Raw genomic sequence first — 19789 nt, forward strand, 5'->3', positions numbered from 1 at the left:
GCAAAAGATCTGAAAGGAAATGTATTTGTTTTAGTCCGTTTTTGGTGTTTCTAACGGAATACCTGAAACTGGGTGATTTAAAAAGAAAAATAATTTATTTTTTAACAGTTATGGAAGTCCAAGGCTAACGGGGTGCATCTGGTGAGAGCCTCGTTACTGGTGGGGACCCCAAGGGGGGCCAGGGTATCACATGGGGTGAGGGGGCTGAGCGTGCGGTTGCTAGCTCAGATTTCTCTTCCTCTAATAAAGCCATCACTTCCACTCCCATGATAACCCATTAATCCATTAACCCATTAATCCACTAATCCATGAATGGATTAATCCATTCAGGAGCCTTCATGGTCTCCAATTACCTCTTAAAGGCCCCACCTTTCAATGCAGCCACATTGGGAATTAAGATTCCGTCACGCTAAATTTGGAGGACACATTTAAACCTTAGCATATGCTAAACTGATAATACTGATTACCTCTGCGGAGGGGGCTAGGATGGGAGTCAAAGGTCAGAGCATTTATCTGTATCTTATCTGCAAAGTTTTAATGTTTTGCCATCATGTACATGTTATTTGTGCAACTAAAAATTTAAAGACATAATTTTTCAGAGAGAACAGCCCAGACCAGCTCCCCTGATTTGGCCGTCGGAGCCCCAGGTGCGTGTTTCTGCCGGGATCAATGTCCTCTCCCGGAGACACCTGGTCCAGGTCGTGTGGGTTAGCGCGCGGGTCCACCGGGAGGGTCTCCGGGTTAACCATTCGACTTAGAATACAGATGCTTAAACTGCTTTTCACATTTTGAACAAGCTTGGGTATAAATATTGGAGCAAATATTTTATTTCAAACGCATGGTGTGTTCTAAATAGTTCTATTGGCATCAAGCAAACAGCACGTATTAAACGAAGAAGCTCCAACAGAAACACGTTGCAATTTCAAGGAAACTAAATCTGTAAAATGGCATTAAGTAGCTTTCTAGAAGGGAACGCTGTCATCTGGGTAGCGTGGCCGAGCGGTCTAAGGCGCTGGATTAAGGCTCCAGTCTCTTCGGGGGCGTGGGTTCGAATCCCACCGCTGCCAGGGTTGTTCCTTTTTGTCCTTGCCACGTTGAGCTGTTTTGCGCGCGCATCAGCGCCCCCTGCTTCGGGGCGGGGCTCACGTCCTGCATGAATGGCGCGGCGGAGGGGCGGGGCCACATGCGCCGGGGCGGGGCATTGTGGGTAAAAGGAAGCGCTGGGGCCGGCCTCCCCCCACGTGTCCGCCGGAGTTTCTCTGCCAGCAACATGGCCGCCGCCTGAGAGGAGAGCCGGGCCACCGCCGCCTTTGCACCCCGCGGGTAGCTGGGCCGTTGCTGCCGCCCGCGCGCGGCCCCCGCGGAGAGGTGAGTCCCGAATTGGGAGCGCCGAGGCTCGGGCTTCAGCCGGACCGCACTCCGGAGGTGGGTCTGGGCTGGGCTCCCAAGTAGGCCGGGGAGGCCCGCACCGCACCGTGCCGAGAGGCTGGCGGCCTCCCGGGACTCAGACGCGAAGGACGGACGGCCCGCCCTAGTAGACCCAGGCCGCCCCCGGACTCCGATTTCCCGGTCCGCCTAGGAGTCAGGGAGGCCTCGGCCGAGGCTGCGGGCGGTGACTCAGGGTCCAGCCATTCCGCTCCGCCCGGGCTGGGCCGGCCTCCTACGGGAGTAGCACCTGTCCGAGGGCAGCCGGCGTCCCGCCGGCGTGGCGGCGACTGCGTGGTGGGCGTGAGAAGGGGGCCTGACCACCGCCAGGGAGGCGAAACCAATTGGACAGCGTGGCTCCGGGCTGGCGGCTCGCCTTATGTGCAGGGGAGGGTAGCTAAGCCTACCTGAGCCCCTTCGCAGCTGTGCTGGGTTACTCTGCTGGGCGAGGCCAAGAATTCTTCATTCATTTAATCAAGCAGCCATTCGTGTTTATTGAGAGCCAGCTGCGCTGCGGATACGGCCCTGACCATTGGGTCAGACGAGGTGTCAGTAAACAAACAAGGTCGTTCTGTTAAGTTAGCTTTAGAATCTTTGGGCTTGGGGGCTGAAGGAAGAGATCTCAGCAATCGCCAGTCTCCCCATCTGTGAAATGGGGATAATAGATACTCCTATCTCATAGGATTGTGGTGAGGGCGCAATAGGGTAAGACTGGTGGTGCTCCTACTTGCGGCGCTTGATTTGTGGCTGAGTCTCATCATACCTTCTTACGTTAGAAGAAAACATGTTGCCAAGTTACAAACCTTCCCATAGGTTACATTATTGCCTTACTCTCCCCACCGCAGTCGTTTAGGGGTCTGTACTTTCTATCCCCGTGTTAAGGATGAAAATAGGAACGGATACCAAGCTTAGACAACTCAGGGTGGGGCACAGGTAGTGAGCAGCAGTGGTGGGATTTGAACCTATGCAGTTCTTTTCCAGAGTCCGTCCTCTTACCTACTAAGCCATACTGCCTTTTATCAAGTAGGTACGCAGTATAGTGGTTAAGAATAAGATTAAAGCTCTTTGACATCAGCTAAACCCAGGTTCCTGTACTGATTCCACCTTGGACAAGTTACTTACGCTCTGAACCTCAGTTTCCTCGTTTCTAAATTGGGGAGGATAAATTTTGACGTATAAGGGCTAATGAGAAAATAAAATGTAAATTATTCTTTGCACCATAATGAGTGTCTACTTTGTGCCAGGCACCCATCTAGGTATTGGGAGAACAGCATTGGATTTTAAAAAAGTAATGATCCCCATAATAACTCGATGAAGTAAGTGTAATTATCATCTTCATTTTATGGTTGAGGAAACCGAAGCACTGAGAGGCCTTCATGGAGCTTATATCCTAGTGCAGAACACAGACAACACCTAAGCAGGTAGACCAAGTAGCTTCAGATTATAAGAACCACTAAGGAAAGAAAACAAGGAGATGTGGTAGGGCCTGGGGGAGGGTCTGGGAGAGGTTTTTAAAGATAGGGTGGTCAGGAATCTTTTATCTGGGGGGCAGGGGATGATATCTAATGAAAAGGAGCTAGGCTTGAACAGCTTTGGGGAAATAGATGATGTGCAAAGGTCCTGAGGTAGGCTGGAGCTTGGACTGTTCGAGGCCCAGCAAGACAAGTGGATGGTGATGGTCAAGATCATGGAAGGCCTTAGGGAGGCCATGGAAAGGAGTTTGAACTTTATTTTATGTGACAGATGAAGGGTTTTAAGCAGGGAAATGGTGTTATTTACTTTTTTACAAGGACTGCAGTTGTTGCTGGAGGTAGGAAGGAGGGGTTGTAGGGAGACTTGTTGGATCAGTACTTTTCACATTACAAATTGAGATTTATTAGTGGGATGTGAAATCAGCTTAGGGAGATTGTAAGCAACATTTTTATTTCAAATGAACTAAAGTAGAAAACATCACTGCATCACATACAGTAGGGACAATTACAGTTATGTGAAACCTTGTTTTGGTTATGTAATTGTATGTGTGTTCTGAGTCATTTACATGAAATTAATTTCTTCTTGTGGATATTAGGCTGAAAACTTTCAAAGCCCCGGAGTTGCATCATCTTGGGAGGGAGAATAAAGGGAGGGGACACCCTTTGCATGAACCCAGTCAGGCTTCCTCTCCAGAGGGAGGCACCTCGGCTTTCCAGCTGAGAGGGCAACTCACTCCCTGATCCCAGTGGCTGGGCAGAGGCCAGCAGGGCACAGCAATAACTGAGAAGAGTGAATGCGTCTTGGGAACCTCCCCAACCACACCCTCTCAGTGCATGTGATCTGTTCCCTTGATCACTTGGAAGTCCCCAACCTCTTAGTTGTCCACAGAGCAACCTGCAGGGAAGGTAAATGCTTGCCGTCCGTCTGTGGGACAGCCAGTGCAAGTGGGGTGGGGGCTTGGGGTCTCCCTCCACGCTGCCCTCTGTCTGCACAGTGGCAGGCACCTAAAACTTGATTTTGGGTTTTTTATTTTCATCCAGTCTTCCACCTCTTGGACTGTTATGAGAACCTGTTTCCCTGCAGTCTCTCTTTCTGTCCCCTCCAGATCTTCCTCTGCTCAGAATCCTCACATAGCTGTCTATTAAATAGCATTCCTGTCGTCCATTTATTCAAACAACAAACATATATGGAGTGCCTGCTGCATGCTAGGCACCAGGGGTACCATGAGGGACAAAATGGAGCAAAATCTCTGTTCTCGCATAGCTTATGGATTAGTAGCAGTGGGAGTGGGACAGATGCAGAACTGTAAACTGTCACATGGTGCTACATGCCAAGGAGAAAACCAGAGCAGAGGAGGGAGTCAGGGCAGGCAGCAGTTTGCAGTGTTGAGCTGGACAGGGAAGGTCTTAGTGATATGGTGACATTTGAGCAAAAACCTGAAAGAGGAGAGCCACGAGGTTATTGGGGGCAGAGCAGCGGCAGAGGCCTAGAGAGGGCCAGGAGCGCAGGATGCAGTCCCTCTGCTGTCCAGCCTTGTCCAAAATCCTTCTGCCCTTCAGGGCACAGTCCACATGCCTGCCCCCTAGCAGGAAGGCCCTGCCCTTCTCTGAACTCCCCCACCTGTACCTGTCCCTGTCATCTGTCAGAGGGGCTGGATTTGAAGTCCAGTCTGTCGTCTTGCTGGCTGTGTGACTTTGAATAAGGACATGTAAAGTGTCTCCGAGTTCTGTTCTGTCTCTTCGTTATAAAATGGGGACACTCAAGCCACCTCACAAGGTTGTAGTGTTGAATGCCTGAAAGAAGTGTGTGAATAGAGTCATTTTTAGACCAGAAACACAGACGAGTCATATCCCTTGGGATTACAGTTAAAGTCAGCTTGAAACTCAAATGTCAGAGACAGCCTTTGGATGTCATTCTTGCTGTTGGGTGTCTGGTTCTTTAAAGCTTCCCTGTGGCCCTCAGTTCTCCGGTGTTTTAATCATGGCTGTGGCCCGGCCAGCCTTTGTCCTCCTGCCTGGTGGTGAAATCTTCGTGAGTGGTGAAGAAGCCCTTAAAACCAGCCATTTATTTTCCCCACAAGTACAGCTGACACGTGTTGATGGGTCTGCCTGTTCACACCTGTTGCTGGGTGGTTTCTCTCTCTCTTTATTTCTTTGGCTGATGGGGTATACAGTTGGCTATCCACTGTTGACTTCACGGTAGATGTAGAAAGGTCGGTGTGTTTGTCACGCGCTCCTTCCCAGTGCAGGGCCTTTCACAGAAAAGGTGCCCAGAAATGCTGTGTTGAACGACAGACCGATGGTTCAGGTCTCGTGCTCTCCTTTGCAGATCGAGCTCGAGAACTGCGCGGCCGGCTCTGCCCTAGTATGGCCAATGAAGAGGATGACCCAGTCGTACAGGAGGTGACTCTGCTCTCCACCCCACGGGGCTGCAGGACTGGGCCCCTTCCACACGTCCTCAGGCCAGTCTGGGACCTGTTGGCGTCCTGGGGACCCCTCCCCCTTGTTGTTCCTCTGCTGCCCCTCCCCCCTGCATGGCTGACACCCTCCTGCCCTCGGGTCTCTGATCCAGCATTGCCTTGTCAGAGAGGCCTCCCTGACACCTGCCCTCCTGCGGGAGCGGTTTTCCTCCCGCACACCCTCCTGGGTCTCTCCCTTGCTCTTACCTTGGGGCTACCTCCTACTGGCTGTAGCACTTGTCAGCCCCTAGATCTCAGTTCATTCGCTTTTGTTCTGTTCACCACTGTGTGCAAAGCCAAGGATAGTGCCTGGCACTTAATCCATACTCAGTGACGGACGGACGGGCGGATGGATGGATGGATGGATGGGCTCAGCAGCTCCCCCTCCTTCCTGGGCTTACCCAGATTGAGCCATTCTGCAGTTGCTCACTAGACCCACTGTGTGCTGGGGGCTGTGACACAGCAGTGAGCAGGGCAGCGTCCCCGCCCCCTGGAGGCTTACTGGTGACGCTGACAAGGAAGGAGTCTCCGGATGTGAGGAAGAGGAGGCAGGTTCCAGAGGTGGCATGAAAAGAGACGGTTGTTTATACTTCAGAATCTTTTCGACCCAGGACTTAGACCTTTGGAAGTCAAAGGGCAAAAAGTAGCCGCCTGTGCCTCCAGCCTCCGTGTGCACAGAGCCTGACCGCTAGTGGGAGGGGCAGGGCAAGGAGGAGGTCCCTGGGGATGAGTGGAGGTGGCTCTTTCATGCTTGGGGGCTGTTGCTAAGTTTTTGGATTTGCATTGAAGCCACAACTACGCTGCGGTAGCAGGAGTTACAATAGGGTTTGTTGGTGATGGGCCAGGGAGCCCAAGGGACTTGGAGGACAGAGGTAGGACCTCCTGTAGCCAGGGGGCTGGATGCTTCCTGCTCAAGTGGTGACTCAGCCGAGTCCTGAGGATGAGGGTACAGGGAAGGCTGGTGGGGCATGTGGCAAGAACGCGCTAGGTGGAGGGAAGAGCACGTGTGAAGGCCCGCGTGACTCGTGGGAAGAGCGGGAAGCAGGAAGATGAGTGCTGCACGGAGGCGCGGGGGTGGTAGTGTTAGGAAGGAAGAAAATGGGCCCAGGCGGTCAAGAGGGGCCTTGTAGACCACCCAGTCCAGGATAGGTGAAGGGGAGACACAGAGACGCTGCACACGCACAGGTGCGTCCTCACCTGCCCAGCCTCTCAGAAAAGCACTCAACCTGACCAGGGCAGCAGGGGGGATGTGTTGTCGCTGGGTTGTAGTGAACTGGGTCAGGGACCAGGCGAACTCTTGTTCTGGTGCCCCTGGAGCTGTCGGGAGGGATTCCTGGGTTCGTAGTTTGAAGACTTGGCTTGTTCTCCCACAAGCCACCTACTGAGCCCCTAGTTTTTAAATGGAGTGTGAGGAGTGTGCGTGTCCCGGGGCAGGGGGGCGCTGGGCTTGGCCTCCTGGCTAAGTTGTCTTCCCTTGTTCCCAGATCGACGTGTACTTGGCCAAGAGTCTGGCAGAGAAGCTCTATCTGTTTCAGGTAACTGGGACTCAAAGGTGAAGGGGAGAAGCAAGTGTTGATGGGTGGGGAGAGGCAGGGAGCCGGGCAAGAACGATGGGAAACCTTGGCCTTGCGTAGGGTTCTTGGTGCAGAGTGTGTGATAGGATAGTTCTCTTCCCTCTGTGCACGGGTTGATGTTAGCCTCTCATCTCAAAGGTATAAACACTGAAGGCAACACGGGAGAGGCAGAACTGTCAGTGGTTAAAGCTTGGGCTCTGGGGTCAGACTGTCTGGACTGAGAGATCCATCTCCATCACAACTTAGCTATGAGCCCTTGGGCAAGTTTCTTAATCACTCTGTGCCTCAGTTTCCTCATCCACATAGTGGTGACAGTAATGATGCCTGCCTTATAGGGTCCCTGGAGGATGGGATGAGTCCACACTGAAGTGCTTAGAACTGCCTGGCAGTTAGCATGGAGTTATCATGATAGTTACAGAGGCTCAGAGATGGGGCTTTCTGGAGCAGCTCCAAGGCGGAGTCCACGAGCCCTCAGTCTTGCCAGCGGCCCATGCCCCCAGGTTGTCATCCCTGCCTGCTCCCTCTCTGCTGGTGCAGAAACTTGTCATAGTGGCTAGTGTGTATTGAGCACCAACTGTCTGTAGGCACTATTCAAAGTACTTTATGAAGAGGCTGGATGTGGTGGCTCACGCCTGTAATCCTAGCACTCTGGGAGGCTGAGGTGGGTGCATCCTTTGAGCTCAGGAGTTGGAGACCAGCCTGAGCAAGAGTGAGAGCCCATCTCTACTAAAAAAATAGAAAGAATTAGCTGGACAACTAAAAAAAGAAAAAAAAATATATATATATATAAAAATTAGCTGGGCATGGTGATGCCATGGTACTGTAGCCGGGCAACAGAGTGAGACTGTCTCAAAAAAATAAAAATAAAATAAAGCACTTTACATAAGTTAACTCATTTGATCCCACAGTAACCCAGTGGTAATTATCATATTTTTATAACAGCTTTATTGAGATATAAATCACATGCTATACAATATCTTCATTTAAGTGTACAATGCAGTGGATTTCAGTCTATGCATGAGTTTTGCAACTAGCACCACAATCTATTTTCGGACATTTCTATGCCCCCAAGAGAAACCCCAAACCTATTAGCGTTCAGTCCCCATGTACTCCACAGCCCATTCCCACCTCCAGCCTCAGGCAACTATTCTCCTTTCTGTCTGTCTATGGGTTGCCCACTCTGGACATTTGTGTAGATGGAGTCATGCTATATGTGGCCTTTTGTGACTCGCTCCTTCACTTAGCATGATGTTTTCAGGGTTCACCCATGTTGTAGCATGTGTCAGTATTTCCATTTTTTAATGGATGAATAAATGGATGTGCCACGGTTTATGTATCCATTCATCAGTTGATGGCTATGTGGGTTGTCTCCACTTTTTGACTGTAATGAGTAATGCCACCATGAACATTCATGTACAAGCTTTTTTTCCTTTTCTTTTCTTTTTTTTTTTTTTTTGTCTGTTATTTAAGAGACAGGGTCTCATTCTTTTGCCCAGGCTGGATGCGCAGTGGCAGGATCATAGCTCATTGCAGCCTCAACCTCTTGGGCTCAAGTGATCATTTTGCCTTAGCCTCCCAAGTAGCTGGGACTACAGGTGTGTGCCACCATGCCTGGTTAATTTTTAAACTTTTTTTTTTTGTGTGTGTGTGTGTGTGTGGAGATGGGTCTTGCTATGTTGCCTAGGCTGGTCTTGAACTGTTCAGTTCAAGCAATCCTCCTGTCTTGGCCTCCCAGCGTGCTGGGCTTATAGACATGAGCCACTGCAAGTGTTCGTGTGGATAGAAGTTCTCATTTCTCTTGGGCAGGCGTCCTCAAACTACAGCCCCGGGCCACATGCAGCCCGCCAAGGACATTTATCTGGCCCACCGGGTGTTTTTGCCGCCACTGCCTGTCCTGCTTAGCAGCGACTTGTCCTGGGCCCACAGTGCACATGTGTGGAATGTGCGCCGCACTCTCCAGCGGCCCTCCAACAGTCTGAGGGACAGTGAACTGGCCCCCTGTTTAAAAAGTTTGAGGACCCTAGCTCTTGGGTGTATACTTAGGAGTGGAATTGCTGCATCATATGGTAACTCCATGTTCAGCTTTTTGAGGAACTGCTGGCCTATTTTGCACCACTTTACATTCCCAACAAAGGTTAAGTGTGTGTGTCTCCATGTTGCACATGAGAAAATGAGGCACAGGGAGGCCCTAACTTGCACAGGGGGCCTGGGGCAGTGCTGCAGCCCAGTGCTGCAAACATATGTTGGATGAGGCCTGGCCTCCGCTGCCCCGGAGTCTGCCTTACGGCCATGGGCATGGGGGCCTGTCCTTGAATGCCCGCACAGTGAGGGTGTTGGTGACGGTGACCCCCATGTCCATAGCGTGCTAGGCTCTGTGCCTGCCTCAACTCCACTTGCGGCCTCCACGCTCACGGCAGCCCTGGGAGGTGAGGACACTCACTCTCAGGGAAGCAAGGGGCTTGCCTAGGCGTTAGCAAGTGCCAGGGTGAGGGCTGGAAGCCAGGCCTGTGTGATCCCTCACCTTCTCAGCCTGAGCTCAGGTGATGTCAGAGCTGCCCCCAGCTCCAGCCCAGGAAGCAGGGAGGAGTCACTGCATTGCTATTTAAGTGAGCTTTAGGAAGCGGCCTTTCCGTTTCCTCGGGCTAGAACATAGCTGATCTGAAATGGCCCCCAGAGGTAGAGCCTGTTTTCTGCATTGCCACGCCCCTACCGGGCTAGTTCCAGAGGCTGTCCTGCAGCCAGGCAGCGATGGCCAGAGCTGCAGGTGGGTCCAAATCAGGGCTCACCCACCCGTAGCATGCTGTGGGGGAGATAGTAAGGGAAGCTGCGTCTGTGAGGATGGACGTGGGACGGTGTCCCATGTGTTCCAAGCAAAGAAACAGGTTTCCGAGCAGCATATTGTAGCACAAGCCATTTACAGAGAGAGACCTTTACACGAGAGGGCGAGGGCCCAGAGAGGGGCGCTCAGCTCCCTCCCCTCTTCACCTTTTTGTTCATGCAACTGTAAAAGGCGAGAGAACGGGAGCATGAACCCCCACGCTGTCATCCAGCTTTGACAGTGAGCAATGCTTGTCCGCTCTTTTTGTTTGTTTTTTCTTTTTTGAGGCAGAGTCTCACTCTGTCACCTGGGCTAGAGTGCCGTGGCGTCAGCCTTCCTCACAGCAACCTCAAATTCCTGGGCTCAAGCAGTCCTCCTGCCTCAGCCTCCTAAGTAGCTGGAACTGCAGGCATGTGCCACCACCACAGGCCTGGCTAATTGTTTTCTCTTTTAGTAAAGACGAGGTCTCTTTCTTGCTCAGGCTGGTCTCGAACTCCTGACCTCAAGTGATCCTCCTGCCTTGGCCTCCCAGAGTGCTAGGATTACAGATGTGAGCCACTGTATTCAGCCATTTGTCTGGTTTTATTTTCCCTCTTTGTGGTCTCCCAAGTAGCCTGTAAACTGGTGGTTAGGCCTTACTCTTCACTCCCATGGCCGTGTTCTGTGGGTTACTAGAGCCACAGGGTGCCTGTCTGGGTTTCTGGTGCTTTGGCATGTCCCTTAGGAGTCAAAGACATCCTAAAATTGCCCATTGGAAGAAAGCCAGGAGGAGCCGATGAAGGTGACAACAGGCAGAGACCAGTGAGGGACCTCGTGGTAGGTCCTGTCAGGCCTGGGCCCTTGCCACTGTCTGGGTTGGGGTCAGAGCTCCTGGAGCCCAGCTATGGGCAGGGTGTCCTGACGGCTTCCTTCCCCTTCCCAGTACCCTGTGCGTCCAGCCTCGATGACCTATGATGACATCCCGCACCTCTCAGCCAAGATCAAGCCCAAGCAGCAGAAGGTGGGGCTGCCCTCTGACGACATGGGGCAGGGGGTGATTAGGGTGGGAGCTGCTGGAGGCGAGGAGATGGGCCTTTTGAGGACCAGAAGCCCAGAGAAGGAGCCAACGGAGGATTAGGAGAACTAGTAGCCCACAGGGCCTTGAAAAGCTGAGGAAGGAAGGAGTTTCCAGAAAGAATGGGGGTGGGTAGCTGCAGAGAGGCCAGGGCAGCATGAGGCTCAAGGTGATCTGGAGCTCGGGGTTGGGTTCCCACGATGAGGCCTGACTGATAGGAAGAAGGTATAGCGCCTAGATGGGGTAAGGTGATGGGGACAAGGAGAATTGGAGTTGCACGTCCTATCCCTGGTGGTGGCTGCCGCTCCAGCCCCCTGCAGCCACATGGAAGTGCTGTTCCAATATTGCCAGTTCTGCTGATGTTTCAAGGAAGTTGGAAATAAGGGTTTTTATGAGAAAGGTCTTGATTTTTAAATGTTGGTTCCTAATTTCCATCTTTGGGAGTGGAGAAGGGAACGAACAAGATTGCGTGGACATTTCTTTTGGAACCTCAGATGTGGACGGAAGCCCAGGGTCCCTTGGGGAGGGACACGTGTCAGTCCTGCTTCTGGGCAGAGACCATCTTAGGAGATGGCCACATCGGGTCCACGGGTGGCCCTTGGGTAGCTGTGCCTTGGGGTCCTTATAGCTGGTGGGGGTGCTTGGTGCCTCCAGGTAGAGCTTGAGATGGCCATCGATACCCTGAATCCCAACTATTGCCGCAGCAAAGGGGAGCAGATCGCTTTGAACGTGGATGGGGCCTGCGCCGACGAGACCAGCACGTACTCCTCGTGAGTTCCCGGCCTCAAGCCCTCTGCGCTCCCGAGTTCACGTAGGAGCCTTTGAAAGGCCTCACAGAACGTGATCCCTCCTGCCCCACTGCTGGGCTCCCCACCAGCGTCCCAGCCTTTGGGGTGCTAGGCCTGTTGTAGACCCCCACACCTTTCCCCCAAGCGGCTGGTCCCTGGAATTCCCGCACACCGCTCGTCTCTTGGTTCACAAACAAGGCACCATGGGTTTTGTCATTCCCGGCTCCCCTCCTGAGGCAGACACGGGCTGCTCTGGGGCCTTGGTCCCTGGCTGTTGCATCTCAGACGTTGCCTGGGGTGGCCCGGGCTGCGCCAGCCAGGCCCTGGCTCCAGGGCTTCCATCCCCTTGATGTGGGTTCTTTCTCTGCTCCCAGGAAGCTGATGGACAAGCAGACCTTTTGCTCTTCCCAGACCACCAGCAACACATCCCGCTACGCGGCTGCGCTCTACAGGCAAGGTACCCGGGGCTGGCGCCCGAGGGGGAGGGAGAGAGGATGGGGCTGGGTCAGGGAGAGACCTTAGCCAGCCTGGGTCCAGCTTCCACCTCCCTGCAGGGGCCAGGCAGGTGTGGAAATGACAGAAATTACAGATTGTCAGGACTGGAAATGGCCATCTTTTGGGACTTTTGGCTGAACATTGCCCGACCCAATAGGGCTGGGGCTCTAAGGCCATTGTCCTCCTGGGACACAGATACATAGACACAGCACAGCATAACTTTTGAGAGAGAAGTTTGTTTTCAAATACAAGGTTCTTAGGACCTAGCCTCCATTCCTAGGCGGCATCTATGCAAGAGAAGTGAAAACGTGTCCACGCAAACATTTGTACACAGGTGTTCATAGTAACATTATTTGAGATGGTCAAAAAGTGGAAACAACCCAAATGTCCATCCACTAACCGATGGGTAAACAGAATGTAGCACATCTGTGCAGTGGCATGTTTGGCCATATAAAGGAATGAAGCACTGACACGTGCCACCACGTGGATGAGGCCGGAGGGCAGTGTGCTAAGTGAAAGAAGCCAGCTACAAAGGACCACGTGTTGTGGGATTCCATTTACAGCCACGCGCTGCATAACTATTTTTCAGTCAGCAATAGACCATGTGTGTAACTGGTTCTGTATGGTGATACAGTGCTGGAAAATTCCTGTCACCTAGTATGTCAAATTTTTAAATAGAAAAAAGCTTGTAGAATAAAGATATAAAGAAAGGATATTTTTTATCTGTTTTGCTGTATCTTTCCCATACCTTTTCTGTGCTTAGATACACAGGTACTTAGCATTGCGTCACAGTTGCCTGCAGTACTCAGCACAGGAACGTGCTGTGCTGGTCTGTAGCCCAGGAGCGACAGGCTGTGCAACGTGGCCTAGGTGTATAGTAGGCTCTACCATGTAGTTTTGTGTGAGTACATTCCATGATGTTCCCATGATGACAAAATTGCCTAAAGACTCATTTCTCAGAATGTATCCACATTATGAAGCAACACTTGACTATATATAAAATGTCCAGAATAGGCAAATCCATAGAGACAGAAGCAGGTTAATAGTTACCAGGGGAGAGTAGAGTGGAGACTGGCCTGTTGTTTTTGGGGTGATGAAAATGTTTTAAAATTGATGGCAGTGCTGGTTGCATGACTCTGAACATATTAAAACACATTACATTGTATGTTTCTAATGGATGAGTTGCGTGTGTCATATCTCAAAGCTGGCAAAAAGTACAAGGTGCTTAGTATTTCGAGTCCCTAAAACAATAAATGAAACTAGTTTGAACACCTAGGAGCCAGAATAGAAGCAAAAGCAGTATGTCTAGTAACTGTAGTCTTACGTTTTGACCCAGTATCTCAAAGATATAATTCTTTAAAGCCACGTCGCTTGCAGCCAGCACCATAAGGAGAAGCCATAATCTTCGTCAGAGACCGTGTAGACGCTCCTGCGCGCTCAGCTCAAGCAGGGCTGCTTCTCCAGCCACACGGGCACTCGCAGGCAGACTCCTTCACGGGCGGGTGGGATTTTGACAGGAAGAGGTGGAGGATGAGGAGGAGAGGAGATCCAGGTATTGGGCAGGGGCAGTGAGGGTAGTTTGGCAGAGGCCTGGAATGGAAAGAGCAGGATGTATTTCTCTCTCTACATATATACACACACACACACACACACATATACATATATATGTATACATATACCTATATATAAAATATATATTTTATATATAAAAATATATATTTTATATATATGTACATTTATAGATTTTTTGTTTTGAGACAGTGCCTTGCTCTGTCACCCCCTAGGCAGGAGTGAGTGGAGTGCTCATAGCTCACGACAGCCAGTGTGGGCAGGCAGTTGGGGGAGGAGAGTGGGGACCAGGCTGGGAGGTGGCCCTGACGGAAGCAGCTTAGAGCAGAAGAGTCCAGGTTCATGTCTGGGGTGTGTGCTTGCTGTGTCCAGCAGAGCCAGGTGGAGTTGGGACTGGCCCCTAGCCTGGTGGTCCCAGGGCTCTAGATGAGGGGCTGGGGCAGGGGTGTGTGGGTTATTTGGCAGTGCCTAGGCTTTCAGGGGACTTGGTGACTTCCTTGAGCCAAGCTAGGTGGCTCGGCTTCAGTTTCTAGAGTCAGGTCCAAGCCCTTCTTCCTCCTCCAGGGGAGCTCCATCTGACACCTTTACATGGCATCCTGCAGCTGCGGCCCAGCTTCTCCTACCTGGATAAGGCAGACGCCAAGCACCGTGAGAGGGAGGCAGCCAATGAGGGTGAGCCCTGGGTCCCCAGCCCTGATGTCTGTCTGCCCGCATCTTGCCGGGATGGCTTGGTCATGGGGAAAGTATTGCAGGGATGTAATTAAAGGATGCTTAGCAGCATCTCTGGCCTCTGCCCACTATATGCCAGTAGAACCCAACCCCATAGTCATGACAACCAAAAATATTGCCAAACGCCCTCTGGAGAGCAAAACTGCCCCCAGTTTAGAACCACTAACTTATGGACCTACCTCTTTCTGCAGGAGAATTCACAGGTACTCCTGCCTGAAGCTTCCCTGGTGGGTGGAGTTGAGATGGAGAGTGGGGGGGGTCCACTAGAGGCTGTAAGCAGTGGCTGTTTGTCTTGCAGCGGGGGACTCTTCGCAGGACGAGGCAGAAGAAGATGTTAAGCAGATTACGGTGAGCTCTGGCCCTGGGAGGGAAGAGGGTGCAGCGTGGGCAACAGCAGAAACCGCTTTTGTGGCTCAGCTGCCCAGAGATGCAGGCGCCAGGAGAGTCTACGCAGAAGGGGCGAGACACATAACAGTGCCCATCCTTTCTGAGCCTTCTTGTTGGGCCACCTGAGTTGTTACAGCTGTACATAAGACAAAAGCCCTGGCTGTGTGTGATGGATGCTCCTTGGGCCCCCCTGCAGTTGTCCAGAACAGGAAGCCAAGGCCCAAGGGTCCCACGTGACCTGCAGACACAGTCTCTGCCATGGGACCCATATGTTAACAGCCAAAGTCCCGTGTCAGTGAACTGGCGATTCTATCCTTTCCATGTGCCCAGATGAACAGTTTCTACTTTTAATAGTTATTCTTGAATTTTAAAGATTATTCGAAGAATATTAACCTTCCAGTTATGGTTAATAAAGTTTTCCCTATTTAAGCATAATTAGGTTAAAATGAGTAGTGTTTGAAGAAAGATGCTGTGTAGATAATGATGCAGATGGCTCCCATGCATGACTAAAGTAGTGGCAGGTGCTCACATGTCCTCAAGGCCTGGGAATGCTGGCATTGCTGATGTGGGCATGGAGCGCAGGCCTTGGGGAGCTTGTCCTCTTCACTCAGTAGCTTGTTGTGTGACCTTAGCAACTCCCTTCCCCTGTTGGGACTCATGGCCCTGTTAGAAGCAGCATCCTTGGGCCCATGTGCGTTAAAGACCCTTTTGGCTTTGGCACCCCTGGACTCTATAATCCAGCCGAAGCCTCCGGGCGGGGCAGGCAAAAGCAAGGAAAAGCTGCTACCTGGCTTGTGTGGGCAGCAGAGAGGGGCATGGTTGGAACTGAATTTATATTATTTATTTTTATATATAGAGAGAAACAGTGCCTTGCTGTCACCCAGGCCGGAGTGCAGTGGAGTGATCATAACTCACTACAGCCTCAAACTCCTAGGCTCAAGTCATCCTCCTGCCTTGGCCTCCGAGTAGCTGGGACTGTAGATGTGCACCACCACTTCCAACTAATTTTTCCATATTTTGTAGAAACGGGGTCTCATTGTATTGCCCAGGCTGGTCTCAAGCTCCTGGCTTCAAGCAATCCTCCTGCCTTGGCCTCCCAAAGTGCTGAGATTGCAGGTGTGAGACACTGCACCTGGCCTTTGGAAGTGAATTTAAACGATCCTTGGGCCGGGCGCGGTGGCTCACGCCTGTAATCCTAGCTCTCTGGGAGGCCGAGGCGGGCGGATTGCTCGAGGTCAGGAGTTCGAAACCAGCTTGAGCAAGAGCGAAACCCCGTCTCTACTATAAATAGAAATTAATTGGCCAACTAATATATATACAAAAAATTAGCCGGGCATGGTGGCGAATGCCTGTAGTCCCAGCTACTTGGGAGGCTGAGGCAGGAGGATTGCTTGAGCCCAGGAGTTTGAGGTTGCTGTGAGCTAGGCTGACGCCATGGCACTCACTCTAGCCTGGGCGACAAAGTGAGACTCTGTCTCAAAAAAAAAAAAAAAAAAATTAAACGATCCTTGTCAAGAAAGGAAGAGGGAGTAGAAAACATCTATATGGGGTTCTCTGGTCTCCTGGCAGGGCCTGGGTCCCTGCAGGCAGCCCAGGGAGGGTCACAGGCCTGAGGGTGTGACTGTCCCCCCATCTTACCCCCAGGTGCGGTTTTCCCGGCCCGAGTCAGAGCAGGCCCGCCAGCGCCGCGTGCAGTCCTACGAGTTCCTGCAGAAGAAGCACGCTGAGGAGCCCTGGGTCCACCTGCACTACTATGGCCTCAGGGTGAGCTGGGCCCGATGGCATCCTGGGGAAAAGCCGTGTGCACAGAAGTGTTACAGTGTGGACTCCTGGTCTCACTGTATGTCACATTCCTTCATAGCTACTCGCTAACAGCACAGGGAGAGGATTAAGTCCCATGGGCAGGCTGTCCTTCATTCTTGCCATGCTGCTTAGCTAGCGTGTGCCCAGAGATGCAAGTCTGCTCTTTCCCAGTTGGGGTTTTGGCCTTCTGGGGTCCCTTTGAGTGTGGGTACTTTGCAGGGCTTGCAGTGTGGCTGGTGTTTGGTTACATACATCATGCACCATTGGCCTGGAACACAGGCCAGACACTTTATCTGGTACTGGAGGATCTGCCATCTGTTAGGTACCCCTGAGTTGCTATACTCGGTTTTCATCTCATGTGCTGACTTGAGAACCTAATCCTTGAAACTGTATGTTAAGTGAGGAAAGCAATTGAATATTAACCCCCAAAGACACCATGGGCTAGGGCTCCTTAGTGTTTTTGGGAGGGAGGAGCAACTCCTGATTTCTCTGGAACCTTCCCTGGAAGAGATTTGTGTTGGCAGAATCTTAGACTCAGGGTCAAACTTCCAGATGCTCTGCTATTTCCTGCTGCGTAACCTTGAGCAAGTTACCTAACCTCTGAGCCTCAGTTTCCTTATCTGTAAGATGGGAATAGTAATAATAGTTATTATATTTTGAGGATGAGATATATACAGCCATCGGAACACAGCCTGGCACATCCTAGGTGGTCGTGCTCCTGCATTACACACGGCACCAAGGCCCTGGTGCTGGGGCCCGGCAGGTCATAAAGCCAGGAAGGTAGGTGGTTGAGGCCACATCAGAGGCCTTGGGTGCCATGCTCAGGAGGTCACATGTGGTCCTGTGGCTGGCCTTGGTGCCAGACAGTGAGTGGAAGGTAGAGAAGGCCTTGGGGGTGGCCAAGGCTGGGGGCATTGGCTGAGGCTCTTCCCATACCCTCTTCTCCCCCAACAGGACAGCCGCTCTGAGCATGAGCGCCAGTACCTCCTGTGCCCGGGCTCGAGTGGGGTGGAGAACACGGAGCTCGTCAAGTCACCCAGGTGGGATGGGCTGGGCCAGGGGCCCCAGAAGAGGGTCCCTCCAGGATGGGTCCTCTCTTGGGACTGTGGCCCTTCGTCTATCATGGGGGAGGGGCAGGAGCCCCATTGTTTTTGGGAGAGGGCCAGGAGGGTGGGCCTGGGAAGAGATGATTCCCTTGTTCTGTGGGAGTGTTCATCTTGGGAGCTCAGGGCTGCTGGGGCATGTGCGCCCCCTCCCCAGACCCTCATGCAGGGCTGCTGATGAGGAGGTTGAGCTTGGGTACAGCCCTCGGGCCTCTGACCCCTGCCCTCTCCCTGCAGTGAGTACCTCATGATGCTGATGCCACCCAGCCAGGAGGAGGAAAAGTAAGTAAGGCGGGCTGGACTCCCTCTCCCTCCCCTAGCTGGCCAACTCTAACCTGTCACCTTCATTTTCAACAGAGACAAGCCCGTGGCTCCCAGCAATGTCCTGTCCATGGCCCAGCTGCGCACCCTGCCCCTGGCTGATCAGATTAAGATCCTGATGAAGAACGGTGGGTGGCCACTCTCTGCCCTCCTGGGGCCCCCATCCCCACTGGCACCTGGGGAAATGGAGTTGTGGGTCAGTCTGAGGACCAGGGGGCCCCTGCTGCACAGAGTCTGCCCAGCTTTGCAGCTCTGTCCTTGTCTGGGAAGATGGCACACGACAGCAGTGTATTAGGCCCCTGCAGATGGGCTTAGGGCTCCTTTCCCATCCTCGCCATCACCTGCTGTGAGCTTGGGCAGGTTGCTAACCTTTCTGAGCTTTAGTTTATCTATCTACAAAAAGAGACTAATGATAGTTCCTAGGGGCTGATGGATGGAATAGGAGATGAGGCTTCTAAAGGGCTTAGGACAGAGCCTCGTATATGAACATGAACTAGGGTTTTTTTTTTTTTTTTTTTTGGAGATGGTGTCTCACTGTGTTTCCCAGGCTAGCCTTGAACTCTTGGTCTCAAGCATGATCCTACAGCTTCAGTGTGAATAGCTGGGACTGCAGGTGTGCACCACCATGCCTGGCTAATTTTTTTTTAAGAGAGTCTTGCTATATTGTCCAGGCTGGTCTTAAACTCCTGGCCGCAAGCAATCTTCCTCCCTCAGTCTCCCTAGTAGCTAGGGACTGAGGCACAGCCACCACACCTGGCTGAACTAGAGTCACTTTAATAATAAAGTGCTTTCACTTGCTCTGTACTGTGGCACCCTCACCAGACTTGCACAGTAGGGACTGGTTTCCTTGTCTCAAAGGACTCAGAGCTGGAACCTGTAGGGAACTTCTAGCTGGTGAGTAGCAGACCTGAGCCTTGTACTCAGAGTGGAGTCCCAGGCTCGGCTACTCTCAGATGCCACTGTGAGGTCTCGAGGCCTGAGTCGAGAGGGGTGCGCCCTGCTGTGTCTGGGGCTACTAGGGTGCCAGGCCACTGGGCTTCCTGCAGAGGACTGGACCTTCCCAGGCCCTGCCCAGTGTTCACTTGGGCTGGGGGCTCCAGTGGTTGGGAGTCAGCAGAACGGTGATTAAGGGCACTGACTATAGCCAGGTGGCCTCGGTTCAAATCCTGGCTCTGCCACTTCCTAGCCAAGTGGTCATGGGTCAGGCTTGAGAAGTAATAACTCCTCCTCCTGAGGCACCCCTCAGTCTTCCTGGGTGGGTGCTTCCTTGTAGGAACCTCTGAAGGATTCAGCGAGGGCACAGTGCCCGGCACGTAGTAAGCATTGACAGTGAATGTCAGCTATTCTCCTTATGGGGGTTCTTATACGGTCCACATTCTGGGGTTGTCATGTGAGCTTGAAGCCATGCAGATGCTTGGTGGGGGAGCAGGGAGGGCCAGCCAGGCCACCTTCCCTTGCCTGACATCTCCTGCGTCTTCCTCAGTGAAGGTCATGCCTTTTGCCAACTTGATGAGCCTCCTGGGCCCGTCCATCGACTCCGTGGCCGTTCTGCGCGGCATCCAGAAGGTAGCGATGTTAGTCCAAGGAAACTGGGTGGTGAAGAGGTAAGTTGTTCTGTAGCCTCTGTATGGGAGCACTTAGTCCATGTCCGTTTAAGGTCATCACAGATGTTTTGGGGTTAAATCTGCAGTACTTTCTGTTTGTCCTGCCTACTGTGTTTCCATTTTTCCTACTAACTTGGAAGTTATTCTCTGTCGGCTCATAAATTGGTTACCCTAGAGCATTCAGCTTG

At 52.2% G+C, this 19789-nt stretch overlaps 1 protein-coding gene and 1 non-coding gene across 6 annotated transcripts in view; both read left to right on the forward strand.

The window, feature by feature from the left end:
- Positions 1-985: 985 nt before the first annotated feature.
- TRNAL-AAG (transfer RNA leucine (anticodon AAG)) lies at positions 986-1067 on the forward strand. Its single transcript has one exon. It is a non-coding gene; the product is annotated as a tRNA-Leu (tRNA).
- Positions 1068-1239: 172 nt separating this feature from the next.
- Positions 1240-19789, forward strand: part of POLR3E (RNA polymerase III subunit E) — a 29239-nt gene continuing 10689 nt past the window's right edge. Inside the window, exons 1-13 of one of the 5 annotated variants that reach the window (XM_012780218.2) lie at positions 1240-1368; positions 5227-5300; positions 6841-6891; positions 10671-10748; positions 11457-11572; positions 11965-12047; positions 14219-14326; positions 14682-14731; positions 16415-16534; positions 17528-17613; positions 17914-17958; positions 18034-18125; positions 19481-19601. In XM_012780218.2, coding sequence (XP_012635672.1) covers positions 5265-5300; positions 6841-6891; positions 10671-10748; positions 11457-11572; positions 11965-12047; positions 14219-14326; positions 14682-14731; positions 16415-16534; positions 17528-17613; positions 17914-17958; positions 18034-18125; positions 19481-19601 — 986 coding nt within the window. In that variant the 5' untranslated portion in view covers positions 1240-1368; positions 5227-5264. Of the gene's footprint in view, positions 1426-5226; positions 5301-6840; positions 6892-10670; positions 10749-11456; positions 11573-11964; positions 12048-14218; positions 14327-14681; positions 14732-16414; positions 16535-17527; positions 17614-17913; positions 17959-18033; positions 18126-19480; positions 19602-19789 lie in introns of all 5 variants that reach the window. The other 4 variants (XM_075995170.1, XM_012780224.3, XM_075995171.1 and 1 more) reach the window with 4 other exon arrangements.

The sequence above is a fragment of the Microcebus murinus genome, chromosome 19, assembly GCF_040939455.1.
Source record: "Microcebus murinus isolate Inina chromosome 19, M.murinus_Inina_mat1.0, whole genome shotgun sequence".
Classification (NCBI taxonomy): domain Eukaryota; kingdom Metazoa; phylum Chordata; class Mammalia; order Primates; family Cheirogaleidae; genus Microcebus; species Microcebus murinus.